Source organism: Guyanagaster necrorhizus (assembly GCF_019112545.1).
Source record: "Guyanagaster necrorhizus MCA 3950 unplaced genomic scaffold BT62scaffold_5, whole genome shotgun sequence".
Lineage (NCBI taxonomy): Eukaryota > Fungi > Basidiomycota > Agaricomycetes > Agaricales > Physalacriaceae > Guyanagaster > Guyanagaster necrorhizus.
Genome location: NW_025064884.1, coordinates 962366 through 988961, shown reverse-complemented (window position 1 = coordinate 988961; position 26596 = coordinate 962366). Strand labels below are relative to the sequence as shown.

Below are 26596 nucleotides of genomic sequence, written 5' to 3'. Positions count from 1 at the left end.
TGCGACCATAAAGTTTCGTAATTTTAATGTTATTTTTCTAGTTTGAAGGAGAAGAAGCGTCCAAATCGCGCTGCGAATCAGACTGCGAGATGTCTTGATTGCGCAGAGTTCGGGCTTATCCGGCACGGGCCGGGCCTATCATGACGTCGGCATGTCTACGGCTCCAGCCAATGCTGGGTCGCTGAAAGAAATTTGTCGACTGATCCTTTACTGCGGCCATTGACCGCATCCTTTACTAGAACTCTTCGGACGCTTGTGGGCAACACATATCCATCTTACGGGACTCTGAGATAGTCTCGCCCGTAATTGCAGGGTAGGTCTCGGATCTCCTGTTACCGGCACTCACTGATCGACGCATGGTAGATTCGATCTATATACTTTTTTCCTTCAATAAATTGCGACGGGAATAAATATAACGACCCAGACGGCAGTATTGGTGAGTCTATCTCGTTCCCCCTCCCTCCCTCTTTCTTTCCTTCTCTCTCTATGTGCAATGTGGCTGGCACTAATGGATCCCGGACGCCCGTTAGTATCATGGCCAACAAGGACAAGGGCGTGAAGGACTATAGTCGTGGCTCGGTAGGTCCCTCAGGCCAGAAGACTCCTAGAAAAGTGCAATGGGTCGACCACCGAGAAGCCCATGCTCTCGATGAGCATGCTTTGAACGTGAGCCGCGTCGAGCACTGTCTCCTCTCTCACTAATAACATTGACAAATAGCCCGACGCCTTTGAGCATCTTACCCACGCTCTCGAACAACACCGCTCCGAGTCACGCGTCGAAGATCGACCTCCGCCCGTGCCTCGAATCCATTATTTCCCACCTCGACCCCAGTATCTTCCCCCCGTGGACACCGGGTTGACGCCTTATCAGCGTGAGGGCGCTCATACAACAAATTTGTCAACCACCACGACGCCATCTGATACGTCGCCGACAGCTGCAAAGCCCAACTACCACGAGGTTCCCGGGACTTTCATCGACAAGGATGAGAGCTCAGGCCTTCCTGGACCTGTAGACAATGACTATCGCGAGGCAACCAACATCGTTCGCGCCCATACACGCCCTCGGGGCCGTGGTCGTAATTTGTTCCTCAATCTAAAGTCCCAGCAGAAGAGCAAAAGTAGAGAACGAAACACCGAACGTAAAGATCCCGATGCAGAACGTGATGCAGCTCCAAAGAATCCCCGCCTGACTGGTGCAGGTGGAGGCGTTCTTTCTGCTCTCTTGACCCTCTATAACCAATCAGAAGGTTTCCTATCTGGGGCGGCGACGCCTATATCTGAGCTCCCAGAAAGACCATGGTCATCCGGGGCCGCACAGCCAAGCAGCGATTCTTCTATCTCTCTTTCTTCAAAGCCGTCTTCCCCGAAGGAGAAGGAATTCCTCTTGAAACGTGCAGCGTCGCTGTCCTCTCTGGCATCTTATTCTTTTGGAAAGCCGAAGCAACGTACTGGCGGGGGCGTCTTGGGTTCGTTGATTGCCAGTACTGGAAACATCACTGGCCCCGCAGCTCCTACGTCAAGCCAGATCCAACCGGATGTCAAGCGTCCTGGTTATCATCTTTCTAGGTCTGTTCCACTTCTCTCGAGTTATCCTTAGCTCTGACGTAACCATTTTCAGATATTCTCTGGAGAGCAGGTTTCCGATTGTGAAGCACCACCATGACAAGGACAAAGACGCGCAGCGGCGCAGTATCGAGATGATTCCCATCAGGCCAAAATCGGACAGTTTCGAGCATGTCGCCTCTTTTGCACCTTCTTTCCCCAACAGTCCTTCGAACGAAACGCTCACTACACTTACGGAACTGCAACATCATGACAAGACTCATGAAAAGATGCCTTCCACCTCATCTCTCAGAAATAGGTGGTCCGGGATCCTCAGGGACTTCCCGTACACGAGTCCAGTGAGGAGCTTGGGACGTACACCCGCTCAGACCCCTCTAACGACCCCAACTACCGAGGGGGAGGACGATTATTTTTCAACTGGAGACCGCGACAAGGAGAAGCGCCGCAGGAAGCGCAAAGCCCGCGAGATCTACATCACCCGACACGTTGCAGAGATCATCCAGCGTCAGGAGTTCATCCTAAAGCTCGCACGAGCGATGATGATGTTCGCCGCTCCGACTCATCGCCTGCAGAGTCAGATCCAGGCCACCGGACGAGTACTCGACCTAGAGGTGTCATGCATGTACCTCCCGGACGTAATGCTAATCAATTTCGACGACTCATCCACCGGTACAAGCTCGATCAAGTTCATCAAGCAGGGCAGCGGGTTGGACCTAGGCAAGCTCCGCGACGCTTACGAGTTGTACTGGAAGGTTGGTACTTTCCTTAGATCATGCTTTTCTCCGTCTTTACGTTGCGTTGCGTGTCTAGGTCATCCACGACGACCTTGCCGTCAGTGATGCATCCGGACAGCTTACGAATCTCATGCGCAAGAAACAAATCTATTCATGGTGGCAACTTATGTGCTTTGGTGGGATATGCTCCTCTTCCATCTCCATCGTCAGTTTTGGGGGAAGCTTCATCGATGCTGTCGCCGTAACTCCACTTGGCATGCTCCTCGTCGGGATCCAGCTCTTGAGTGTCAGAAATGAGCTGTACTCGAATGTTTTTGAGTTAGTCTTACAACCCTTATCTCCCTTATCACATTATTAATGACCGGGACAGAATCACGGTATCTATGCTTTTCAGTTTCATCGCTGCGGGTATGGCAGCCTCAGGGAAGCTCTGCTATTCGGCGATCGCGTCCGGCTCCGTAGTACTCATCCTACCTGTGAGTATTAATTTCTGACATCCTTATCTCCCCCTTACAAAGATGGTTTCTAGGGTTTCATTGTTTTATGCGGCTCGCTAGAGCTCATGACGCGCAACCTCGTTTCTGGAGCGGTGCGGATGTTTTACGCGGTGATCTACTCCTTGTTCCTCGGGTTCGGGCTGTCGATAGGAGCAGAGGCATACGAGAAGATTACGAGCCACTCCGTCGTCGGTGTCACGGACTACACGTGCGCGTTGACCCATGATCCCGAAGGCGGGTGGTGGCAGCGTACGCCGAGCGGATATTGGTACTTCCTCATCGTGCCGATGTTTGCTTGGGGGCTGTGCTTGAGAAACTTTATGCCCTGGAATCAGAGGGAAATGGTATGCGTGTTTTTTCTGATGACTGTGCGCCGCTAATGTTGGCACTGGTGTAGTTTCTCAGTGTTGCGATTGCATCCGTGGGTTGGGTGACCAACCATTTCACATCTACCAAGTTCGTCAATCAGAGCGATATAAGTGCAGCGGTTGGGTGAGCATATCTTTTCTGAAAATCATGAGGCGAACATGTACTGATGGGCTCTCTTACCAGTGCATTTGCGGTCGGATTCGTGGCCAACTTGTACGGGCGCTTCTTCTCAGGGAACGCCTTCGTGATCATGGTTCGTGGTCTATCGTTTCATCGAACGTTATTATTCATCCACCTCTAGATAGCTGGTATTCTTTTCCAAGTCCCGTCTGGCTTTGCGAATGGTGGTCTCTTGGTCTTCGTGTCTGAACAATCCACCGGGTCCTCCAGCTCTTATATATCCGGTTTTAAGACTGCACTACAGCTGGTTTCGGTCGCGATTGGGTTAACGGTCGGACTAGGCCTGGCGCTGTTCGTCGTGCATCCCATTCAAAGTCGCCGGAGGGGCGGTGCGGTATTCAGTCTTTGATTTCACGCTTTGTTGTCTCATGCACTCCCTCGTTCTCTGGTTCTTGTATGTTAATATCTGTACCTACTTATTCATCCACACCGACATCTTGGACATGCACAAGCACTCATTCACTTAGACGTACATTCTCATACTATTGACACAATCGTATCTTAGAAGTATTTGTATTCATATCTCGGGTTCTTTCTTTGTATCACAAGTATAACCACCGTATCTATCGAAAGCATTAAAGTATTACTACCGTCGGACACTATCTAGTGCATAGAATTTGACTCTGCAGTTGACCAGCCATGAAAACGTCCTTCCGTAAGAGCGGACAACTCGATGGAGTGAAACGTATAGGACCCAGGCATTCCTCTGTTCTGAGTAATGACAATAATGCGACCGCAATGAAAGCGATCTCGGCACTCCAATAATCGACACATGTTTCACGCGCTTCGTTGTATTCCGACATCGGACTTTTACTACAAAGTCTTCAGTCATGAGTGCCCCAAATTTTGAGGGGAGGGATGAAATGAATACGTTTTTACGAGGTGACGGTCAGATCACAAGGCCTCAGTTGGATCCAGCAGTGTTCCTCTTTCCATTCTGATGTTTTCGAGCTCCTTCCTTAACGATGGTAATACCAGCACAATTTTTTTGGAACGATGATGCTGTGATCACAATTCTGATCTCATCCAATAGAGGTTCCAGACGGAATTAGCGAAGAGTCAGAAAATCAAAAACCGTACAATCGAGATCTTGAATGTAAGATATACTAATGCGGTACATATCATGAGGCACACACTGCTAACCGCAAGTTTCGTCGAGTAAAATTTACTTACGTTCTGCAGAATCATTCGATCCCGAGGCCGGGGCATCTTGCCTTATCTGACCTATATTGCATTAGTAGCAGGAAAATTCTTTTAAGTCCCATAACGTTCGTTGCCATTTCCTTCAGTTGGGCATCAAGAATGCGGGTATTCAAGCGCCGATGCTGCCCTTGTTGCGAACTGAATACATTTTTTTCACTTCAGCTTCTATGCTCATGCTTAGTATAGACTCTAGAAGACAAAATGTGAGTTATCAATTTACTATCTAGTTAACTTAACCATCCATTGATTGAATAAGTTGTGGGTGCACGCCGTGCCAAGCCGTATTTCTGAACTTCATGATAATAGTTGTCAGAGAGGAATCAGATATATTATTACATGGGCTTAATTCTTGAACACATATCTCAGGGAGCCTTAGAGCCTAGCCTACCTACTTCCATCCTATATTTTAGTTTTAGCATCTAATTCATCGTATCCAACACTGAGATTTGCGCTAAATATCCGTTTTCCTTCCTGCATCCACCTGCGTCCGGTAGTACTCCTTATTCCATAGAAATATCTTCAGACCACTTGGTGGAGGAATGTCTCCCGAGCAAATGGTCTGACAGTTAAGTACTGCTTTGAAAACCGGAATCTCAGAACCAGGTTACCGAGTAACGGCCCACACCCTTGGACGATTCTGACGGCGGCATAACTGAAAGAATATGAGAAAGCGGGCCAGACGAGATAGAAAACGTGTATCGCGTTGAGACCGCCCTCGGTCTTCCAACAACTGATCGCAACACATGTGCGCAAACTTTCCTTTACCTATATCGTATTTTCAGTCAGTAATATACCGATGTTGCTGTGGAGATGACAAACAAAGAAGCTGTTCCTTCCAAGGGAACTGAAGTCCGATCATCAGACTAGTAAAAAGGTGGAATTACTGTGGAATTAGTCCATCTTCTGTCTTGTGTTATCTCGCTCATTGATATTAGCAGCAGGATACCCGTTATTCCCTCGAGACCAGCTGAGTTTGAATCAAATTTGAGGTCGAATGCGGAGTTGAAAAGTAGAAGAAGCCAAGAGAGATGCTTCTTAACAAAGTGATCTAGAGATAATTTCTTGAAAACGGAGACGTGAGATTCCTGGTCACGGGTGCCAGAAATATCGTTCCTGAGCCGCACACTAGCAAACGAAGGACTTTATAGCGGGAAGATGTAGTTCCTATGAAATTGATATGGAATTTGATGTTAGAAGCTCTAACCCAAATCCGCCCGACACCCGACAGGGCCACTTTCACTGGTAAACCCCGATTCCTTTGGACAAAGCATTCTCTTGTTCTCATTTTTACTATCTGTAGCACCGAAAATATATACCCTCGGAAGAAATTTATACATGTAGACGCGGGTACAATTTAACGAGGGAAAAACGAGTTTGTACGTTTAAAAGGTAACTGGCACCGGCCCTGCAGTGAGAGCATAATTACGATATTCAAATGGCTAATTCATATTAATACTGATGCATCGATCGAATGGTGAAAGAGTGTACAGCGTAGAATGGGAAGCTCCAGCCGCTGTTCACTGGGGACTGTAAGTTTCAGTTAAGTCCTTAGGAACCGTCAGGAGGTGCAAGAGGAGTTAGAACCAGTCAAAATATGAACCGCGGCGGAAGAAACTTGATATGTATACAATAAGTGTACCGTCACTATACAGTAAGAAAACATGGTCTGATATAGAGTGCTTCCAACACTGTCTGCTTATAAGTTATATCTAGGCGATACGAGAGAGTAAATTTAGGCAATGAGCGCAATTAAACGAAGTTGAGATAGATGTGTAGTAGTTAGCGACGGTCCGAGAACGCGAGGAGGTACAGTAAATGAAAATTTGATGTTCAAAAGCAGACCATCGCAGGAGAAAAAATGAACGACCAGCAAGAAGGCGAGAAGAGTCGCTATCAGCTCCCAGTCCAAACGCAGAGGAAACAACGCTATTGGTCCGGGCTCATATAAAGCCGGAGTCAAGCCCGAAAGCGAAACGTTACGGAAATTCATTGACGCTTGTGCTTCACTCGTGAAGACGACGAACGTGATGAGGGCATTCAACTGGGTCCAACGACGGGTACCTGCGCGCAGTCTGTTGTCCTTGCAGATCAGACGTATATGCTGGCTTCAACCAAGAATTCCTGCCTTTCGTAAGGCAGGTAAAGTTCTCCAGGGTAAGATATTGGATCCTTAGGAGTTGCAGGTCTCATCCGCCACTGCGATGCGGAAAACAACAGCTCGCCCATTCGCACGGTTGAGACAGGTTTGTACACCAGAACGTGCTGTTAGCGAGGCCCATTGAAGAGTGGTTGCTCTCGTCCGTCCTGGTGCCAGGGCGCACATAAGGACGTAGGTCAGCCAGTAAAGGCACGCTGTTCATGGGACAATACCAAAGGGAACATCCTCCATTACTAGCAGCTGGATGAAATGCAACGAGGAGGTACTGAAGGTATCCGCCGATTCGAATAGCAGAAGTCGGTGTTTTTCTAGAGTTGAGGCTTGCGTATCCAGAAAAGGACGTACACATTACAAGAACCGATGCCCTCAGCTTGACCTAGGCACGAAGACTGTACACAATCCGCCCAATCGGACGTGCGCGTATTGCAAGGAAAACGTTCGGCAATTTGATCGTGTATAGTTCAAAGTTTCCTTGGGCCTTCCATGCCTCTAGTTGAGCTATCACAATGCCACAGAAGGATCGAACATTTCAAGAAGTAAACATCTCACATTGCACAGATGCACACCTAATGATACAATTGTCCTTGAATTTCTTCCCTAAGACGATGCCGACGTCCCCGCAATTCGTCCGAATACAACAGCCTCTAGCAGAGACGAACCTCCGAGCCTGTTCTGTCCGTGGACACCGCCAATAGCCTCACCGGCTGCAAACAGTCCAAGGACGGGCGAACCGTCGGCGTGGAGCACTCGCGCCTTTTCGTCCACCTGCATTCCACCCATCGTCTACAGCCATTCAGCATACAGGTACAATACAGCTGGAAAAGGGACTCACGTAGTGCACGACAGGCGTCATGAGTGCAACCAAGATTGGCGCCTCCGACTCGAATGTCGGGTTATGGAAGAAGGTCTTTCCAAATGGATCCGTTTCCTCGTTCCTCGCATACCTGCTGTGAGACTCAAATGTCTTCTTCAGGCTATCCGCTGGAATGCCCATCTCCTCCGCCAAAGCCACCGCGCCCTCAAATTTCTTCATCAGCCCTTTTACCACATAGAAATCGCAATGTGCCTTTAACTCGGTCGCAGCGTCCGAATTCAGTATCAACCGGACCGGCCCTTTGCCTGTCTCGATAACCTCCTGCATTTTTGTAGTCACCGCATCACGTCGGTCTATCTCATTCACGAATCGCGCGCCTGTGTTGTCGACAAGGATCCCGCCCACTCCACGCAGAGCCTCGGCGGCCAGGAACTTGGTCTTGGCATCTGGGTTGGCAGGGTCGATAAACCCTGTCGGGTGAACCTGGACTTGGTCCATGTCGCACAACACGGCGGGCAAGGAGAGGGATGTCACCATACGGTGTCCGTCACCGGTAGCGTGGTCGCCGTTCGTAGTTGGCAGCGTGAGGAGATCAGACCGATATTGAGTGAGGTATCCTGAAGACGAAAAGTCTGCTGCGTAACCTCTGCAAGACGGTTAGCAGCTAGCAAGAACGAACGAAAGAGCTCCGCACCCTGTGGCGATGATAACCGGTCCCTCTGCGTGGACCTTGTTTCCCTCCGACTCATACTCAACACCGTATACCTTCCCTGATTCCTCCAACAGGCGTAGCACCTTTGCAGACTTGATGATGGAGGCATTGGGTTCCTGTTCGAGCTTCTTGATCAGCGCCGAGGTGATAGCCCAGCCCGGTGCGCCGCCTTTTCCTCGATGCGTACGCGGAATAGTATGTCCACCCAAACGGGTGACAAGTGAAAGGTCAACACTGAATTTGCTGGAGAGCCACGCAAGAGCTGGTGCCGAGTTAGATGTTAATGCTTGGATGAGATTTGGACGTGCGAGAGGGCCAGCGGATACAGTAGTGTCTTTAATACTTCAATACCAGGTCAACGTCGAAAGAAATGGCGACGACAGGGTACCTACAATTCCTCGACTGTATCCTTGATATCATGTTTAGCCTGTGCCTCAGTCCCGGCACCGTTGATACCAGAACTCGCTTTGACAGAGTTCCCACCGAGTCTTGCAGCTTCCTTTCAGTTCCTTCCTCTTCGCCCAAGTATGAGCGACTTACGATGGTTTCTTGTCAAGCAACAGCACACTGGCCCCCTTCTCCAGCAAAGTATGAGCAGCGCTCAAGCCAGCTAGGCCGCCTCCGATGACGATGGTGCGTGGTGGAGCAGACATGAGATGTCTAACGAATACGGCGGTGAAAGTAATTGTTATGAAGACCGAAAGCAAGTGCCTTCGGGTGGGAATCATGAACTAATGAACGCAGGTTCATGCTTGCCCCATGGATGAGGTCAAGTGGACTGTCTAGAAATGTCTGGAGCTCGTCGGCCTAGATCGGCCCGCCTCTTCCAGACTCTTTCCATCAATCTCTCGAGTCGTTAAGCACAGAAGTTCGACAAAAAACATGCAGTATTAACATGAATAGGAACTGTAATTAGTCCTGGTTTTCAAATCTATTGTCTAGCCGTAAAATTTGCCTAGTTGGTATATTATTGTCCATCGAGGTCATCGGTATAACTAATGTCAAATGCAAACTACGGCATCATCCCTAGGACGGTCAACACACCCAGTAACGCCAGACTACCAGACGAGAATAGAGCCACACCACCATTCGACTTGCTTGCCGGAGCCGAGGTAGCAGTCACATTTACAGTCGTATTTCCTGAGATATCTACATACCAATTATGATTATCAACTGGTCATCATCCCCGGCTAATAAAGCACTCACATTGTTCGAACGTAGGAAACGAGTAGTTGGTCTCAACATACGGCTGAGTAATATTCAATGCGGCGGCGATGGGTACCAAGTACTGTCAAGGCCGATCAGTATTTGATAGAAAGTTTGATAGAGCCACACTGACCTGAAAAGCAGCTTTCAGCTGTGGATACCATTTCATTGCCGTTGACATGGTGTAATTGTTCAGCTCGTGGGTCAGCATTATAGTTCCTTGCTAGAATATATCACTGAGTACCCTTGTTTAAAAAAATCCGTAACTTTGACATACCGTGCTGAAGGTCCCACTAGTGGCGTTGTTGATCAATGCTTGGTAATTCGCATCTACAGTCGCGGCGGTAATATTCCCTGTTCCTGCCTTCCAGTCGTTCGAGTCATACTTCCATATGACAGTTTGAAGGCCAAGGGCATTCGCGATTGCTCGTATCCTATCGTCGACATCACCGAAAGGGGGCTATTAAGATTTTGTCAGGACATCTATGTTGGCAGCAAGGTAAATTCCTACCCTCCAGCATTTCGGAGTCACTCCAGTGACGAGTTTGATGGCTTCCATCTTTGACATATTAAATGGGAATTACATCTCGGAACACAACGTGACTCACGGCTGATTGTCATAGGTTAGTTGTTGCTACGGGAAATAAAGGAGGGGCGGCTTACTGTAGTAGAGTTCGGCAAAGGCATCCTCACTAGAGAATGATGTCACTGAAACGTTGTTGCCTTAGTGCCAAACCAGGAATAATCAACAGGGGGACACGCACTGTATCTATGAGACCAGGTATCTGTCAAATTTTTAGCGACGAACATGAGGAACAAGAGCTACTCACGAACGCAAATCTGGTGTCCATCAGCAATTGCTCTTTGCGCTTCTAACGGCCAGTCCATCACATTACTTCCAATGTAGAACATCGCTAGAGCTGCATTTAATGTCCGTGGTCGAAAATGGAAAGACGGGTACTGACTAGCTTTCTGATTTTGACTAGTTAAATAGTCGTAGAACGCGTTATGAGAGCAATTCGGTCCGTCATCGAAACCAAACCCTAGAGTGTTGGGCTGTAGATAAAGGTTTGAGCTGCAAGTCATATAATAGAATCGCCAACGCACTTCCGGGACCGTAGCGATGTCATCAGGTAGTCCAGCCAATTTTGGCGTAACACACTGATGATAGCTCCACCAACAATCTGGGTCGGATGCGGAATACGTGACGTTTGTGAAGTTGCCGGTGCTGGTTCCCTATTGTCACGAGGTAAGACAAGGGGGCCAAGGACGATCGATGGACGATGGGAGGCAGGACTCACCTTGGCTGTGATGTTGGTCGGAACACTACCCATGATGGACTGCCACTTGGCCTGTGCAGCGGAGTCATTGGCAACGATGGATGCAGGCTGCCATATTGTAGGAAAGGAGCTGATTTTTGTTGCTGACGGCGCGTAATAGTAGGCCGTACACTCTTGTGATGGATCTAAAAAAAATTCAACAAACATGCGGCGAGATCAACCAACGAACAATAAACTTTCCACTAACCAGAGATAGCAGCCTCCCCTGCCTCACTAGTACGGTCAGCGGCTAGGGAACCCGGAGTGAGGAAAGTCAGCAGCAAAAAAGCACAAAGGGAAAGGGAGCCGAGTGCCATGGCCCTGGATAACCTCGATGTGGACAGAGAAAAGGGAATTACAGGGAGGCACCATGATTTATGTATGGAGTCTAAAAATAAACGGGATATAAATAGAACATTTGTTTCCAAGCGGACTCGGAAAAAAAGCATCTTCTGGTGTGTCACATAGAAGGGTTACTCTGATATGCTCAAGTCTCCCGGCTGCGCACTGGAGTAGCAGAAACGCTGCGTTCAAGGTCGCTCCCCGTGTCAGTTGTCATATCAGATCGTCACGCTGTAGCTGTTCGACCAAGCACACAGACCCACGGAGCCTAAACCATGCGGCTTCGAATAATGAGGGGGGAAGGCGACTCTTTTCCTATACTTTGGGCCACCATGTTGCCACCGTCACATACCCAGTATAGGCACAGACATGGACTCAGGCAAGATGAGGCCGAAATATGAAAACACATGTCCACAGAAGGCCGGGACACTATCGTAATACGGGACCAAAGGGGTCCTCCCCTTCACGATGGAAAAACGAAAATTGCGACTCCGAGTCTAGAAGACAGGTGAAATGCCTCCCGGCAGATGAGTTTTCAGTGATGTTGATCTTTGGAGGGTCAGTTCACGTCTCAGAAGCGACGTATGATATTCACCAGGAGACGTCATCAAGGAGTGATCTGATACATCAACGGCATTCTCCCCTTCTTTCTCGCAGCAGAGCAAATGAATGAAACCTACGAACTTTGAGCACCATCATTGCAAGACGGCTTACGTCTTTACTGAACCTTAAGCCCCAGGATTCAGTGGTGCCGTGGCTTTAGTACATTGAAACCTGGGAAACGGTGGTGGACATCACAGCATATGTTTGGGGCTGACGTATCGTGCATGGAGGAGACAAATAAGGGTTTCTATCTTTCCCTTGGACACCTACGAGGTGTTGGTGGTTGGTGTTGGTATCGGCACAAGGTCCCAATCAGGAACGGCACCGAAGAAAAAAAAAAGTATCGTGGCTGGATGCGAGCACATGGCTCTCCGCCTCATCCGGCCCGACCTCCGCACCTTCGCCCGCTTTCTGCATTTGAACCTGGAGGGTTGAGTTCATGTCAAAGTCCACCAAGTATGTTTTCGCCCAGTAAGTGCCCCATACAGTCTATTCTCCTTCGAAATTTTCACATTATCAAGCTTCATGGTGGGGAATACCTATGTTAGCCTATTCCATATTCTTTCGTGCACCGAGGTCGTGAATGATGATTGAGGCGCGCTACTAGCCGTATAGCGTCCAAGACTGGTTGGGAGACATCGTATTGGCCAGCCAGAATAACTTGCGAGTAGCCAAATTTCTTCCTGCCCCTCCCAATAATATCGCCTTACACAGGGATGGGTTCGTATTAAACGTTGGACGCGAACCATGGCAAAAGGATCGCTCTGCGGACTGTTTCCATGCGCTCTCGCAAACAACGCTTTCCTTCAAACTGTTCTTTAGCTTTGATATGAGGTGCTTTCTACTTCTTCATTATTGACCCTAGCTCCTGACATAAAATAGCTCGATACCAGGACAGTCAGCTGAAGACGTTCATGTACTTTGCGAGTACATGAAATCCTTTGGAAATAATCCTGGGATGTTTCGATACCAAGGCGGCGTCGCTGTATCGACGTTCACAGGAGAGCATCTACGATTTGGCCAACATACATTGGACAAGGCCTGGGGATATGTCAAGAGAGCCCTCGAAGAGATCGTTCCTGTGAGTCTCAAGACCCATTTTTCGTGCTTACCATAATCCTCACTTGTGCAGCGGGTCCACTTTATTCCATCCTTCTTCATTGACCCGGCAACATATCCGACAATAATGTGTTTGGATGGCACATTCAACGTGAGTCGCTCTCCTCTTCAATACTTTCCTTTCATGTCTAAATAGTTCATCTCCTCAGTGGAACGGCAGCTGGCCAATTCATTTGACGTCCAAATCTCCCAGACGCGAGATTGAGTGTCCAGAGTTGAAGTCCGACCAGCACCACCTTCGTCATCTGGGTGGGCGGACCTTCATGGCCGCTGTTTCTCCTTGGTTCTTCACAGTACGTCTCAATCAACCCAATAAGGGACTATTATCTGAGAAGCTCGTAGCATTATGGGCCTGATACTTGGAACAAGAACGTAAGCTCCTTTTATCTGGATACAAAGAGAATTTCCCATGAAACGCAAGTAGTGGATATACAGAGGAGACGACTGGCTTTTCGTACGCCGCTGGGAACAGCTGATATCAATGCGCGAGCAGATCGACATCGTCCAGGTCATATCGTGGAACGGTCGGTCTTTTAATCTACATCCATCCTTAAGTCCTCCTAGACGTTGTATCCTGATCAGATTACGGCGAATCGCACTACATCGGCCCAATCAAAGGCGCGCAGCCAAACTCTCAAGCATGGGTTGACGGCTTTCCACATACGGCGTGGTTAACGCTCAATGCGTACTACTCGCGAGCGTTCAAGGAGGGGAGATATCCTCCTATTGAGCGCGACCAGATTTTTCTGTGGGCGCGGCCTCATCCCAAAGACGCAATGGCGTCTGACGATGGCGTGGGTCGGCCCACTCACTGGCAGGTGGTAAGTAGCTGATGTAGTACTTTGACTATATATCTTGATATTCACTGTCCTAGACGGATGACACTTTATGGGTTGTCGTTTTCTCTATGGCACCAGCCAAGGTAAAGCTGTACGCTGGGGACGATCATAAAAAGTCTTTTCATGTCAAAGCTGGGGTAACGAAGCTGTGCCGGTCTTTAAAAGGTAACAGAGGCGTCAAAGTAACGATGGAACGAGAAGACGCTGTCATTGCGTATTGCGCACCGCACGAATTCCTGTTCCGAACAAGGCCAAAGGTGTACAACTTCAATGCGTTCACCGATGCGTCATGTTAACATGGCGACCTGTCAACGAACCTTCCTAAGCACACCGTAATATTTGTCGATAATCCATCCATATCCTACAAAACGCAAATACACACGGACTTTAGTATCTGTAGCATTTATCTCCCACCGTTGATCATCCCTATCCCGGTCAGTTCATCTTTACTTGGATCTTTGGTTAAACCTTCTACTTTTCTTCCGTCTACGACCTCCGCGCCGTTAATAGGTTCATCACCACATCCACAGTCGTACTCTTCATCCAAATGCGCACAGTCAAATTGAGGTTTACCTAGACGCTTATTAACCTCGTTATGAAGGGAACAAAGCCTGTGATGATGCGTATATTGATACATGGGAGTGACATCATAGCTTCCAAACACATACCAAAGTGCGGCAGAGCGACGGGATGAGGTCTATTAAAAGAATTCAGTGGACTTGGACTTGGCGTGGAAGCGAAAGAAGAAGCTCACTTGAGGAGGAAATTTCTTGAGCAGCTTTTGGAACTCTGCAGCACATTCTCCGCAGGGATATAATCGTGACAGAAGATGAAAGTATGAATTCATCGCTTCACGCTCGTCGGCAGTAGGGTTCTGCACCAGAAATCAAGTCATTGTCGCGACAAATAGTCAGAAGAAAAGAACCTCGGGGTATCGCAAGGTGATCGTGTGCCTGTAATTTCACCGAAGTCTAGGCATGTGCAACAAGATGCGGAAAGTCGGCTCACAGTAGCTTCCACGTCGACCGTCCCAGTGCGGCCCTGCAAACTATTAGTTCAGTCGTTCGAGAAAAAGTCGTAAAACACACTTGGCAGTCGCGTTCCCTAGCTTTGGCATGATCACCGGTCCCTCAGTGGCATCCCATTCGCCTTTCTTGAACGAACCGGGATGGAGAGCTACGCCCCCTTCACCAAGAAAGTCGCCCGTCCAAGGGTCGATATACGCTCTAGTTGGAGGGTGGAGAAATACCAGCATGGATATAACGACCTATAAAATAACGGGTAAATATCTCGGAGGGCACTCCGGAAGTTGAACCAAGCTGACCAGAGCGAGAATGACAGCAAAAAATGACTTTGCGAACCGGGATAGTAGCTTAGTCATTGTCGTAGCTATTGGTAGGGTGGGTTCCTAGCACCAGTGGTGGTGGTAAGAAGATATTTGGCATTCCGTTTCAAATTCAAGGCAAATGATCAAGCCCAAGAAGGCCGAGCTCGGCACATGGAAGTGGCTGTGCCAGATAATAATCCAGTGGTTTCACCAAAGTGAACCTGGGAGGGACGTCTCGGCCGAGACATCCGGGAATGAGCGATGGGAATTTCCAGCACCGTATCTCCATTTTATACCTTAGCTGTGAAGATGACTCAATCGTGTTCCCAGCGTCTCACTAAGGATAAATACCTTGTTGTCACGATTCAGCATCCTCGTCTTGGAATGAAGAACGTTAATGTCGAAACACCTTCCGAGACATACACTCGAAATATCAAATTCTACTGGGAGCCTGTGACTTTCCAAGTGAGTAGCTTTATGATACGAATAATCCAACCGCGAAGCTTATCAGTGCCCGGTAGGTAGAGCACTAGCTCTTCAAAGTTGCCCGTCACCTATTCATTAATTCGTCGGAAGTATTTTCGACCATGTTTAGCCTTCCTCAAGGGAATAATGTAGGTGTCATGGACAGATCTGATGATGAGCATCCTTTGGTTCTGCAAGAGGTGCAGAGCACAGATTTCGAGAATGTTTTGATGGCATTGGTGAAGTCGTGTGTTATCAATGGCAATGGCCATCATCAGATTGTAGAACGACTCCAATCCTCAGTAAGGATGCGTGGATTTCTGTCTTGAAACTGGCATCCATGTGGGGGATGCATGGCGCCCGACGCTTGGCTATCAGGGAACTCACCAAGCTGAAGATGTCAGACGCCGACCGCGTTGTCTACGGAAAAGAATATGCTGTTGTGGATTGGGTTATATCAGGATATCGGAATTTGGGCAGACGAAGAAATGGTATCACCTCAGAGGATGTCTCCAGACTTACACTGCCTACTTGGCGTAAAGTTCGGCAGGCCCAGGTATCCACCTCAACAGCTCCAGTAGGTGGCAGGGGAGAGAGGGCAAATCAAGTCCTAGAAGACATATTTTCTTCTAAGCTAGACGACATTTATCAAAGGAGCCAAGCCTTTGGAGACGAGGAACGTTCTCCTAAGCCAAGTTTCATGCCGAGTCCTCCATGTCAAATGAGTATACGTGGATCATCAAGTAGCGACGGATCATCGAATCTTACAGTACTAGTTTATCGTCGTATGTGTACTTGTATGACATCGAAACTCTATATGTAGTCTAGTATCATCACACCTTCATCGCGAACGAGACACAACCGTCCACGAAAGCCGTCGAAATCGACATCGTAAGCAATGACGCCATCCATCTTCAACCCAAGTTCCGTGATGTCCAGCTGCATGTCACCAGCAGCAGTAGGTCCAAAATCAACACGCAAAAGGGTGAATGTGGTAGGTGCCATGCAGATACCCCGCACGGCTCCAGAGCGTGATAGCGTTAAATGAAGATTGTATCCAGACATGGGATTATTGTAGCACTCCTCCGGAAACGAAATTAACCCATCTCTTTTCAGAACCACGTCGAATACTCTGACACCCGGCATACCTCGTGCGGGTCCTGTGATGACGCTTCCCAGGAGACGTATACGTTTCGCTTGGTCCGACGCGCTGACAAAGGTGGTTTCGGTGAATCCAGATGGACAGATGCCACTGTGAGAACCGGATAAAACTCTATTAATGACGGTATCGTTGGTATTTGGAAGTGGGAAGGCCTCGAATAGGGTCTGTCGTCTTGATATATACATGAGGAGAAGATGCTGAGGAGCGATGATGTAGTCTATTTGAAAGATGCGTTCCTCTCCACTTCCTGGCTTTGGGAACGTCAATACCCAAGCAGCTCCATTATTGAAATCACGTACAGAAGGAACATAAACGGGTACTTCATATATCCGCCGAGTGGGTATGTGGAACAGCACGGCATTGAAGGCGTTTGACCCTTGCTGTCTGTTAGCACCATGCACCAGCCATCCGTTCGTGATCTTTGCAAAACTTGACATGTTCCTCCCTATAGGTACATCCGCAACTTGCAGGAGCGTTTTGCCAACAAAGTCAATCTGCCATATGCGACTGCAATACAATTAGCCTCGCCACAGAAGAATATACATGAACTGACATGAAATATTGGGGCAACCGTGACATTGCCACAGCAGATATGTACGAAACCTTGGCAGAATCGTCCGTGTTGACGCGATAGATCGAATACGTGGATTCGGACTCGCCAGACCCGAAGATAGGGCGACCCCAGTCTTCCGGTTTAGCATCTAGATCATAGAATGAAAACGAGGAGCGCGACCCAATCATCAGGTATCGTCCGTGGTATAACTTGATATAGATATTGTCGGACCTTCCCGGGGAGTACTTGAGAAAACGTTTGCACACATGTTCTGGCTGAGGTTTTCTCCATGCCTCGTCTAGCTTGATGGCAGAAAGTAGAGCGCGTTCCACTTCAAAGGCGGACGCATCGGCAGGAGGCTCTACCGGAAGAAAGCTGTTCGAGGTTCGATATGCGTTTGTCCAGACTATCTTCTGGCGAGTAAGCGAGTAAAGATCCTTGGAGACCTGGGATTGAGGTCAGATAAGCTCAGGAATCAGAATGAATGTATACCTGTCTGACTTTGAGGATAGAAACAGGACTTAGGAAGTAGAAAACGTTATACAAGATGTCCTCTGGTAGACTGCTGAGACTCAGCGTCATGGTGGCAAAAGCCGAAGGACATCAGTTTGATAGCCGGAGGCATCAGCGGCTCGGATATGAGGGCACGCTAGGGGTTACCCAAAATATGCAGACGACGTTACAACCGACAACTTGTATCATATCGTTCACAGTATATTCAAAGTATACACAAATACGTACGTTGGAAGCATTGCCTATAAAAAGTGAGAGCTTAATTTAAATAAGACCTCATCCGGTTACAGAATTGGTGCCTCTGAGCATAGAAAGGAACAGTACACTGTGTCATCTCTACGAAGAGATGATGCTCATCTGCAAGTGTACTTTGAATATAAGTGATAGAATGCCTATGAAATCGTCCAGCATGGATTAGCTGCAGAGACAAATATCTAGGGGCCGGTTGCATGCAAGTTCACCTGAACAACGAAAGCCCCAGAAGCCAAGTAAACCGTTTGCCTACTTCGAATAACCGCCCATTTAAAGTCGAGACTGTTCAGCCACTTCCATCATGTCACTACTTGCCCAAATGACACGGAAATTAGTGTCCCAAAGGCTCAGAAAGCAAATTAGATTAGATAACAAAGTCTGCCAAAGATGCCCATCAGCTTCATATACGTGTGGTGCCGACTTACTAGACGTATCATTTCTCCTTGACAGGGAGTCTTGAACCTACCATGCCGACAATGAACCCCACTGGAGGATGGGGAATAACAAAGAAATCAAACCTCTAGAAACCCCGCAACGTTAAAACCCACAAGGTGGCCAGGGGCGAGAATTTGAGTGATAAATTCATTAGTTAGCGGTTGTAGCCATCGTGAGGGAAATCGACAGCAAAGTGTAAGTGATATGGCCAACGAGTAAGTTCAGGTGATTATTTGATGTTCCCGCTGACCCTCAAAATCTGCAGCACGGTGACTAGTTAATAATTGTCCTATTAGCAGTGACGCCATCGTTAAAAATGGGCATACCATAGATATTAATGACAACCGAGGAGAGGGTGATGCCAGGGCTTGATGTTGATAGTATATCGACAGCGCGATCATCTCGTCCAGGAACTAGAGAATATCATCCTTTGTCCTCCTCCAACCCAAAGTAGGGGAGTTACTACATCCGGGTTTCAAGATGCAGACCGTTCGAGCTGTTAAATTAAACGACCATCGGTCAGCCATAAGAGAGCATCAATTTAAGGTTAGTATTGAAGCTAGAACGGGTATAGAACTTGGAATGACTTGTGCAGTGGCTACCAAGAAATATGTGCAGATTCATGCTGGAGAGCACTTACTAGGTACGCTTTAGGTACGCGTCAGAGTTCGAGTTCGACAAAGGAAATACGAGGGTTTAGAAGGAGAATCCGGCGCGAATGCCGGTTGCTCTTATGGTTCGGACCCCGAAAGCCGGGGAACACGCGTTCTTTCTACCTTTCAACCATGTCGTACACGAACGTCTCAGCAGAATCTCTAGCAGAATGTTGTGGAGTGGCGTCCAATGGTCAAGACTCCGCACCTGATATTCTGAAAATACAGGTTTGATATATCCAGTCCCTGACCGAGGGCTATCACGATAGGACTGACCCCAATATGCCAACTTGGTGCCGTACAATCCTGGCCCCAGATTGAACAGAAGAAGGTCTACCAGTAGGATACCAATGTCTCAAATGGTCCACACAATCTCATACGTCAAATCTAACCATAGTGAACTTGGCGCAAAATATATGCCTTCTCTCGTAGAGAAATTTCGAACCTCTGACGTTCCTTGGGGCTCAGCAGCTGTAATTCTGAACGTGATCAGCTTTACGTTTGCATTCCGTGATTCCTTACATCCTTGGCGCGTTTTTTGACGCGTTTTCTGGAATTTGACAGACCCTACTTTGTTCGATTTTTGCAACACTCGGCCGGCCAGGGTCTATCTGCAGTACAAGGCAAACGCATGATCGTATCCAGGAACAGCTTCAATCCGAGTACTCAGTCTCTCCAAGTCATTGCTGAAGTTTGCCAGTTCTTGGCGACACTTCTTGTTCTCGAGGGCACGGAAAAGATTACTGAAGATGAGAAGAAAAGCCTTAAAACGATGCTCTCAGGGCGGCTTCGCGGTATGCCTCCTGTATTTGCCAGCGAGACTTGCGAAAGGTGTTTGAACCTTTTAAGCCCCGACGAGTAAGTTTTTTCCCTCTCAGTGATATTACTTCGGTTCCGTAACAAATTCATGCTCGATGTGAGAAAGGCTTGAACTTCTTAGGCTTCAATGGCGTCTTCGCATGCTCCCATCTGGAAACGTGCCTTGCCAGGTTCGTTTTCATGACTATGTCATCGTGTTTGATCGCGGGACAAAAGGAAGAGTAAAACAAGGCAAATGAAGCTTCTGTTTTCAAATCTTCATAAACATAGCGTGCTCCCTATTGGACATATGTGAACATTCTGCTAATTGATTACCAGGGAGTCTCGATTCATGGCAAATTCGGTCGAAGGTATGCTCGAGAAGGCCTTGAGGCAGTGCGGGGGAGCTGGTTGTGATCGTGAGACCCAAAGCGATGGTTCTGCTCTCATGCAATGCGGAAGGTTAGCAAAGTTTCGACAGCGGCAATGGAATAATTCTATACTGAAGACCTTCCTTAGGTGCAAGTGTGCCGTTTACGTAGGTGGTCTCCACTGATTTCGGAACCTATGTGGTGATATGCATTTACCCCAGTGCGGAACGCAGCACCAGAAGCAAGCCTGGTCAATGCACAAGTCTATATGCTTTCTCTCGTCCTTCTAGCAGCTGATTCGAAGAGCATTACTTAGGAAGCCGCGCCGCCGGATCCGAGTCCCGCAGAGAAAATAGCACTGGAAAACTGCGTCTATTCAAAAGTACCCCTCTTTAGAACAAACTTTACAATCATATGGTGCTGCTACTGTATTTACGCGGTGTTGCCGCGCCGGCCGCTGATCTAGTATTATCCCTAGACATGGCTGGATAGTGGTATTTAGTTTGTTTGCCAGTGACAGAGCAAACGGTTCCACCGTTGAATATGTTGCGCGCGCTGACCAACGGCAAGAAAAATACTGAAAGTAGTTAAACACAAGAAAAATACCTGCTGCACGGCCCGAACCCCGCAGTCTTCCGACGGACAGACACGTGGTGTATTACATAATCCTTTAACTTAAAAGCCACTAAATTTTGATGTAGACCGCCCGAGTGGAAGCACCGTAAGATGGACAATTGCACATACTTCTAACTTCGCGACGCTCCTTCTTCTGAGATTCTTATCTCCTCTCTTTCTGCACCTTACTGCACCGACTTAAAAGGCCTTTCATAATGGCTGCTGGCTGCCGCGCGTCTAATCTGCAGTCGACAGTAATGGAGGCTTGTCCGGAATCCCTCGAAAAGGCGTGCGCTCTCCTTCTGCTGTCATTAGTTTTCTAACAAATTTGCCAGATCTTTCAAAGAGTGGAAGAAGAGACTGAAAGACGCGCTCAGGAGCAGTCTCCTTCCCCACCAGAGTCGCCAGAGAAGACTCTGAAAGTGAAGTCACGACACCGAGGCAGCGTATCTATCTCGCGATTTGGCCAGGTAATGTCCTGTAATCCAGTAACGTGCATAATAGCATTCTGACATTCCCCCCTAAGCTATCTGATGACTTTACCCAAGTTTTCAATGCAACGAGGAGTGCCACACCAACTCCTAGTCGAATATCACCCCTAGCAGAACGGTCGCGTTTCTTCACAAAGGTATGTGCGCCTGTTGCTATCCTTACTATCCCTCGTTCTTATATTATCACAGAATCGAAGCGTCGACAGTCTTACGTCCGATAAACACTCAGACGACGAAGACGGCCTATCTGAGGATTCGCACCATGTCACCCAAATGCAACAAATTGTTGGCCGTAAGACCACTATTTCCCGGGCTATTGGTGGTCTCATCCCCGGGCGGCTCAGTCACACTCGCTCTCGTAGTATTATAGACACCGCCGTCGATTCCAGTATGGTCATCGGAGTATTCGTGGAAGAAGAAGCTACGACCGAAAATGCTCCTGATGATCTTCCTCCACGCTCCGGCTCCGTGATGGTGGTACATAGTCTTCGGAATCAACCCTCCAGGTGCTCATTCCGAAGAACCTCTCTGATGGCTAAAGCAAAAGAATTTACACAAAAGTTTCGCCGAAGGAGCAATGCAGAGTTGTCGGTGACCCATCTTACTTCCTGATTTGTTTTCTGTGTGCTGTGATATCGTTCTACGTGTATATTAGGTTTCAGTCATTGGGATAGAGCTGTGCTTTACGCCTGTTCTTTGCTTCCACTGCGTCTTATCGTCAGTTCCACTCGCAATCCTCAACGCACTGCATGGCCCGTCGAAGGCAACAATTGAGATTCGGCGAACGCGTGATCTATCGCTAGCTTCTGAAGGGCCGAATGTACGATGTCGGATGGCACAAGGACAATTGACTACCAAGAGTACTCAAGGCACCACGATCGCGGGAAACAAAAGAATACGTCTCTTCCGGTCAATAACCGATGCTCTATAAGATAGCCGCTTAGTGGATGTGCGCTTTCATGCCCGTGCTGTCTAGCCCGCAGCGCTGAAAATTTGACATATTCCGTACACCAGACCGAAACAGGATGCATGTTCACGGCGACGGTTCCCCTTCATGTTACGCTCTTTCGGCTTCTATTCACTACGACAAGGTATATCTTTGCACACCTTTCACAGATCGCCCGTTGACACCGAGCGCCCAGATGCAAGGGCTTACACCTTTCTATCACGCCGCGTGCGACAGCGACGACAGTTTAATCGTCTCCGATGTCCCTCCCTGGTCGGAGTCACTCGAGATACCCCTTTTCCATGGGCTCGTCCGTCCCCTTTTACAACCCAACGAAACCGACTTTCTACGCGACATTCTCGACCGTACATCCCTCGCAACCTCCTTTGACCATTCCTGCTTGCGTTACTTGGACTTGCAGCTTCTGACACGGCCGACAGAATCCTTCGCTGACGTCTGCTGGAGAGACGCAGTCCATGATGATGATTCTAATGAACGCTGCTCATTATCCTCTTCCATGTCCGATTGCCCGACATCTTCGCCTAACTATCTGCTGTCTTCTTATGGCGAAGAAGACGCGATATCGAGCTCGTCGGAATCGCTAACGTGCCATGAGGACCATGACGAATTTAATATGCATAGCAAGCAGTCTTATCATTCAGACCGGGATTTGAGACAGGCGAGTTAACACCTTGTAGTGTCCACATTGATGTTTCTCAAATTCAGGCCCTTAGGTTTATTTCTCCGTCTCCCTGCCGGGGGAACGGGAATCATTCCTCTCTTTTGAACCTTCGCCGTACTTTGCGTCCTCCTATCCAGCGGAGCCCGTGTGTGACTTACCCACGACGGCGCCTGTGACCCGAGATCGGGGAAAGTCATATCACCGCTTTACAACATATTGCTCGAGGATGCCGTCTAGTTCGACGATGAAATTTAGCTGGTACGTAATCGTCGGCTTAGTTGGCTTGATTCAATCCAACTGAACACCAGAAATTGTAGATGACAGCTACCACTGAGGCGGCTTTGACTTACACAACCAGTTCACATTAGTCCATGTCGCAGAAGGACCTCAGTTTTTTCCACATGCATTACATTACGATACTCATGGACTTTTGGCCGTGTCATACTTGACAGTTCGTTCTTGAATTTATTTTTCAATTTGTGCTCAGGTGTGACGCGTTGTCCGGCCACACGTGCTATCGTGACCGATCGTTTCTTCTACTTCGGCCGTGACTGTTCTCAGGTTCTTTGCTCGGGTCTTCCGCTCAAAGTCAACTTGGGGCAGTCTTCTATTGCAACTGTTGCTCCAACCATCCCAACGCCGATCATGCACACAAAATAACCCTTATTATGTTCCGACCACGTATCGATCCAAACCTAGCCTCCGTCTTCAAGTTCACACCTCCCGGTCTCATTCTCGAGCTGGCATTGGGTCACAAAAGAGGAGGTTGGTATCTCTTATTTGCACGCCCATATCGAACAGCAGACAGTCGAGAGGTCACGCGCCTTGATGCACACAGTCCATGCTTGAAAATCAAAGATTTGAGCAATTCCGAAGCGCCGCGGTTTTTGTTCGACCTGAAGACAGCATCGGGATGGGAACGAGATGGGGAGAATTTGTTGGATTATCTGTTGCTTCTTGGGTGCGGTCATCCACCGGTGTTGAGATGTCCGGTAGATGGATACGTGGACAATGATTCTGTTATGGAAGTAGAAGTTCTTATTCCTGAGCACCGTCTGGCGCATTGGTGTGAGGCTTGCGGGAGCTGGGAGTCTGTGAGAGACAAAGAGCGCTGGATAAAAGTCGAGCAGACGAAATCGCCTCTTTATCTCTGTCCCTCGGTATGCCCTCGTCTAATGGAATGGCCGCCGTCATTTACCCGACTTCCAGTGTTACGAGAAGGACTGGATTCTTCCTCGGCTTGCTAGGCGATCCGTAACCCTGTTGCAGATGTAACTTAGCTGGTGCTGGCAAAGTGTACGTTACACAGTTCAGGGTCATCGAATGGGTGCTGATGGAATCCTTGCAGTACCCTCAATCATACTCCCTCTTCGACAACTGGAACAAATGTTTCATGACATCCTTCGGATCAGCGCGGAGACCACTATGGACCAGCTGGTTCGTAACGTATTGCTCCGTGTTTTTGATTTTCGCAGCCGTGTCTTGTGCCAGATCGAAATCGACATACCTGACCAGCTATGAGCTCTCATCCCTAACATAGATGCACCACTTACATATCATCGAAGTATCTGGTCATTGATAGTCAGAGAACACAGGGGACTCTTTTGGAAGTGACGTACGACACCGAAGACACCTTGACTTCATTCTTGGACAGCTGTTGGAGATCGAATAACTGACCCCATCCATCGTATTGTGCAATTATTTCGGCCGCGCCTTTGAGTGGTCGAAGATTCGCGTAGTCGTCGAACATGCTTGGAAATATCTTATTTTTACATATCTTGTTAGGCTGGTGGAACCGACCAGCATAGTTGTACGAACCATTTCACCGGTGAAATAGATTGGCTCCGAGTCGGCCAAATGCTTGACGGAAGACCAACAGAATTGAGGATAATCTTGTAATGTTCGCGTCGCTGCCCATTTCGATGCATGCCTATAGAAGAATTTCAAGACTCTGGATGAACGCGGGAGATTCGTAGTCATACCCTTGACAGTATATGGCTTCATGCAATATTGAGAAAATGGGATTGCCGTCGAATGACTGAGCTTGCTCAACGAGCTGAATAGTCTTGTATGTTAAATGACCAAATGTGTCGAGATCATTGGCGGCTCGAAAGACAAGTTCTACAAACGATTTAATAAGCTTGCCCTGCCGATTAAGTGAATGAACATACGGTGAACCCTGTCAATCCCCCCTTCCGAGAATCATGGTGAGGCGGCGCTTGGATCTGCATTATTATGACTCACCGTGCATACCGAAGTCCATGCCAAGGTGTTGAAAGCGATTGGGGCTAAGCCGACCTCCATTCGATACTGAAACCTCATTCGTTTCGAGATATGACATGATATTACGAACCTGGGTGGACTTTCAGTCACAACTTGGGAGAGGAAGAAGGGGCCTGCGAACCCGCTGGATGTCTTGTGGATATTTGTCGTAATAAGTCTTGTTTCTCTTCATGACCCTGACTGTACCACCAATATAAACTTAGACGCAAAATATCACCAGTTAAACAACTCACGAACAGTAGCCGCGTATACTGAGTCGGGCTGATCCACCAACGGGGCGAGCCCGCCAGTCGTGAATACTTCCTTTAAGCCTTCGCTGTGGAAGGAGAGATACGTTATAGCACAGAAGCCTCCAAAGCTCTGACCCAGTATTGTCCACTTGCGGTCCTCTGGACTCGGTTTGTGTCCTAGGAGAATCTCTCGGATGGCTTCACAATCTTTTACTATACTATCCGCACGGAAGAACTTGAGGTAGTCGGCAATGGTTTGATCAGTTGTCAAGTGGGCAGGGAGGCTTTCAGGGGAGATGTGGGTACTCAGGCCTGTCCCTCGAGGGTCCATCCAGAGCGTCTGGAAGCATGTCAGCGGTTAGTTGCTATCCGGGGTGAGATTCGAACTTGGTATCCCTGCTCATGAATCTGAAATGGTATTTTAAGTGTGTTTTCAGGAAGCAGCATGAGAGATATGCACTTCTGCTGCATATCCGCTGATATTGGGAAACGGAATCTCATATCCGGGGCCACCTGGGCATAGGTGAGTCCCGAGCAAGTTGAGGCGAGATATTTACCGACGAGCCTTGCAAATACACGACTAAAATCTCAAAATTAATCCGTAGAAATTCTAGCTACAAGAAATTTGCACCAACGATAAGGCAGTTCTTCTTCATCTTTAGCGGTCTTGGCCTTGCTCTTGGGTATTAGATTTCGCGCAAAGACGCGTATTTTCTCTCCGTCTGGATCGGAATAGTCGAGTGGGAGATCAAAGAATCGTTCAATGACCTTGATTCCTTCTGAGATTCGCGGCTTTAAGTCAGTTTCCTCGAAAACTGGATATCCATGCTCACCTTTGACAGAGTACGTCTCCAGCTTTGCATTGGATGGAGGAGGAAACTGGTTCATTGTGAATGTCCGTATATTCAGTTTGCGCTTCGTTATCAGTGGGCGTCGAAGACAGAGAGAAATAATGGGAGACCATATGCCGGTGAGAGCTCTTCGGAACATGGCGGTCCGATGCAGACATTGAGGGCAGGCAAACGGCACTTTGCAAGGCATTGCCCACGGCAACTATGATTCTCAACATCGACGTCGGGGTCGTCTGAGTTGACGACCTCCTTTCTGTATCAATCGATCAGTGACGACATTTCGATACAGCTCTAGCCTTTTGCTTTTCCGT

The 26596-nt window shown here is 48.3% G+C and overlaps 13 protein-coding genes across 13 annotated transcripts; 7 read left to right on the top strand and 6 right to left on the bottom strand.

Moving 5' to 3' along the window:
* Window positions 1-205: 205 nt before the first annotated feature.
* Window positions 206-3982, top strand: BT62DRAFT_944414 (uncharacterized protein). Its single transcript, XM_043187912.1, has 11 exons — window positions 206-313; window positions 364-436; window positions 531-666; window positions 719-1566; window positions 1619-2315; window positions 2374-2615; window positions 2668-2773; window positions 2827-3138; window positions 3192-3286; window positions 3347-3416; window positions 3465-3982. The coding sequence occupies exons 3-11, from the start codon at window positions 535-537 to the stop codon at window positions 3690-3692; spliced, it is 2730 nt and encodes a 909-aa protein (XP_043043339.1). The 5' UTR covers window positions 206-313; window positions 364-436; window positions 531-534; the 3' UTR covers window positions 3693-3982.
* Window positions 3983-6278: 2296 nt separating this feature from the next.
* On the bottom strand, window positions 6279-7053 carry BT62DRAFT_1002150 (uncharacterized protein; the record flags this gene model as incomplete). Its single annotated transcript, XM_043176820.1, has 3 exons — window positions 6279-6587; window positions 6641-6808; window positions 6868-7053. The coding sequence occupies 3 exons, from the start codon at window positions 7051-7053 to the stop codon at window positions 6279-6281; spliced, it is 663 nt and encodes a 220-aa protein (XP_043043338.1).
* BT62DRAFT_1073253 (Flavocytochrome c) lies at window positions 6868-9099 on the bottom strand. Its single transcript, XM_043178925.1, has 5 exons — window positions 8771-9099; window positions 8623-8718; window positions 8213-8572; window positions 7537-8164; window positions 6868-7487 (listed from the first exon to the last, which is right to left on the bottom strand). The coding sequence occupies exons 1-5, from the start codon at window positions 8956-8958 to the stop codon at window positions 7302-7304; spliced, it is 1458 nt and encodes a 485-aa protein (XP_043043337.1). The 5' UTR covers window positions 8959-9099; the 3' UTR covers window positions 6868-7301.
* A 110-nt stretch (window positions 9100-9209) lies between these two features.
* Window positions 9210-11097, bottom strand: BT62DRAFT_928583 (glycoside hydrolase/deacetylase). The gene is made up of 12 exons (XM_043185537.1): window positions 10964-11097; window positions 10738-10901; window positions 10544-10672; window positions 10402-10492; window positions 10267-10350; window positions 10201-10221; window positions 10100-10144; window positions 9948-9988; window positions 9714-9896; window positions 9570-9659; window positions 9437-9518; window positions 9210-9379 (listed from the first exon to the last, which is right to left on the bottom strand). The coding sequence occupies exons 1-12, from the start codon at window positions 11070-11072 to the stop codon at window positions 9243-9245; spliced, it is 1176 nt and encodes a 391-aa protein (XP_043043336.1). The 5' UTR covers window positions 11073-11097; the 3' UTR covers window positions 9210-9242.
* Window positions 11098-12098: 1001 nt separating this feature from the next.
* BT62DRAFT_928580 (glycoside hydrolase family 71 protein) lies at window positions 12099-14388 on the top strand. Its single transcript, XM_043185536.1, has 11 exons — window positions 12099-12171; window positions 12222-12243; window positions 12308-12363; window positions 12415-12534; window positions 12583-12781; window positions 12833-12910; window positions 12969-13112; window positions 13162-13191; window positions 13244-13343; window positions 13402-13640; window positions 13694-14388. Exons 1-11 carry the CDS (start codon window positions 12140-12142, stop codon window positions 13952-13954), a joined length of 1281 nt encoding a protein of 426 aa, XP_043043335.1. The 5' UTR covers window positions 12099-12139; the 3' UTR covers window positions 13955-14388.
* Window positions 13781-15099, bottom strand: BT62DRAFT_985289 (uncharacterized protein). The gene is made up of 7 exons (XM_043189928.1): window positions 14983-15099; window positions 14747-14925; window positions 14667-14699; window positions 14584-14611; window positions 14413-14532; window positions 14327-14355; window positions 13781-14269 (listed from the first exon to the last, which is right to left on the bottom strand). The coding sequence occupies exons 1-7, from the start codon at window positions 15037-15039 to the stop codon at window positions 14062-14064; spliced, it is 654 nt and encodes a 217-aa protein (XP_043043334.1). The 5' UTR covers window positions 15040-15099; the 3' UTR covers window positions 13781-14061.
* A 419-nt stretch (window positions 15100-15518) lies between these two features.
* BT62DRAFT_872803 (uncharacterized protein) lies at window positions 15519-15970 on the top strand (the record flags this gene model as incomplete). Its single annotated transcript, XM_043182532.1, has 2 exons — window positions 15519-15699; window positions 15729-15970. Coding segments are annotated over 2 exons (423 nt in total), but the record flags the coding sequence as incomplete, so codon positions are not given.
* An 82-nt stretch (window positions 15971-16052) lies between these two features.
* Window positions 16053-17763, bottom strand: BT62DRAFT_1073248 (uncharacterized protein). The gene is made up of 4 exons (XM_043178924.1): window positions 17658-17763; window positions 17166-17611; window positions 16912-17119; window positions 16053-16863 (listed from the first exon to the last, which is right to left on the bottom strand). The coding sequence occupies exons 1-4, from the start codon at window positions 17745-17747 to the stop codon at window positions 16264-16266; spliced, it is 1344 nt and encodes a 447-aa protein (XP_043043332.1). The 5' UTR covers window positions 17748-17763; the 3' UTR covers window positions 16053-16263.
* A 1652-nt stretch (window positions 17764-19415) lies between these two features.
* Window positions 19416-20700, top strand: BT62DRAFT_928574 (uncharacterized protein). The gene is made up of 4 exons (XM_043185535.1): window positions 19416-19876; window positions 20156-20278; window positions 20336-20354; window positions 20409-20700. The coding sequence occupies exons 1-4, from the start codon at window positions 19650-19652 to the stop codon at window positions 20475-20477; spliced, it is 438 nt and encodes a 145-aa protein (XP_043043331.1). The 5' UTR covers window positions 19416-19649; the 3' UTR covers window positions 20478-20700.
* A 165-nt stretch (window positions 20701-20865) lies between these two features.
* BT62DRAFT_609277 (uncharacterized protein) lies at window positions 20866-22079 on the top strand. The gene is made up of 4 exons (XM_043181589.1): window positions 20866-21089; window positions 21138-21272; window positions 21329-21430; window positions 21483-22079. The coding sequence occupies exons 1-4, from the start codon at window positions 21018-21020 to the stop codon at window positions 21903-21905; spliced, it is 732 nt and encodes a 243-aa protein (XP_043043330.1). The 5' UTR covers window positions 20866-21017; the 3' UTR covers window positions 21906-22079.
* A 33-nt stretch (window positions 22080-22112) lies between these two features.
* BT62DRAFT_609415 (uncharacterized protein) lies at window positions 22113-23451 on the top strand. The gene is made up of 4 exons (XM_043181590.1): window positions 22113-22384; window positions 22436-22918; window positions 22974-23179; window positions 23230-23451. Coding segments are annotated over exons 1-4 (756 nt in total). The 5' UTR covers window positions 22113-22318; the 3' UTR covers window positions 23231-23451.
* Window positions 23452-23589: 138 nt separating this feature from the next.
* Window positions 23590-24168, top strand: BT62DRAFT_1002142 (uncharacterized protein; the record flags this gene model as incomplete). Its single annotated transcript, XM_043176819.1, has 1 exon — window positions 23590-24168. One exon carries the CDS (start codon window positions 23590-23592, stop codon window positions 24166-24168), a length of 579 nt encoding a protein of 192 aa, XP_043043328.1.
* Window positions 24169-24221: 53 nt separating this feature from the next.
* On the bottom strand, window positions 24222-26555 carry BT62DRAFT_609143 (alpha/beta-hydrolase). The gene is made up of 14 exons (XM_043181588.1): window positions 26268-26555; window positions 26070-26210; window positions 26000-26014; window positions 25895-25947; window positions 25822-25842; window positions 25438-25774; window positions 25326-25384; window positions 25166-25274; window positions 25093-25113; window positions 24904-25042; window positions 24740-24851; window positions 24541-24683; window positions 24475-24489; window positions 24222-24428 (listed from the first exon to the last, which is right to left on the bottom strand). The coding sequence occupies exons 1-14, from the start codon at window positions 26473-26475 to the stop codon at window positions 24275-24277; spliced, it is 1527 nt and encodes a 508-aa protein (XP_043043327.1). The 5' UTR covers window positions 26476-26555; the 3' UTR covers window positions 24222-24274.
* Between the last annotated feature and the right edge of the window lie 41 nt (window positions 26556-26596).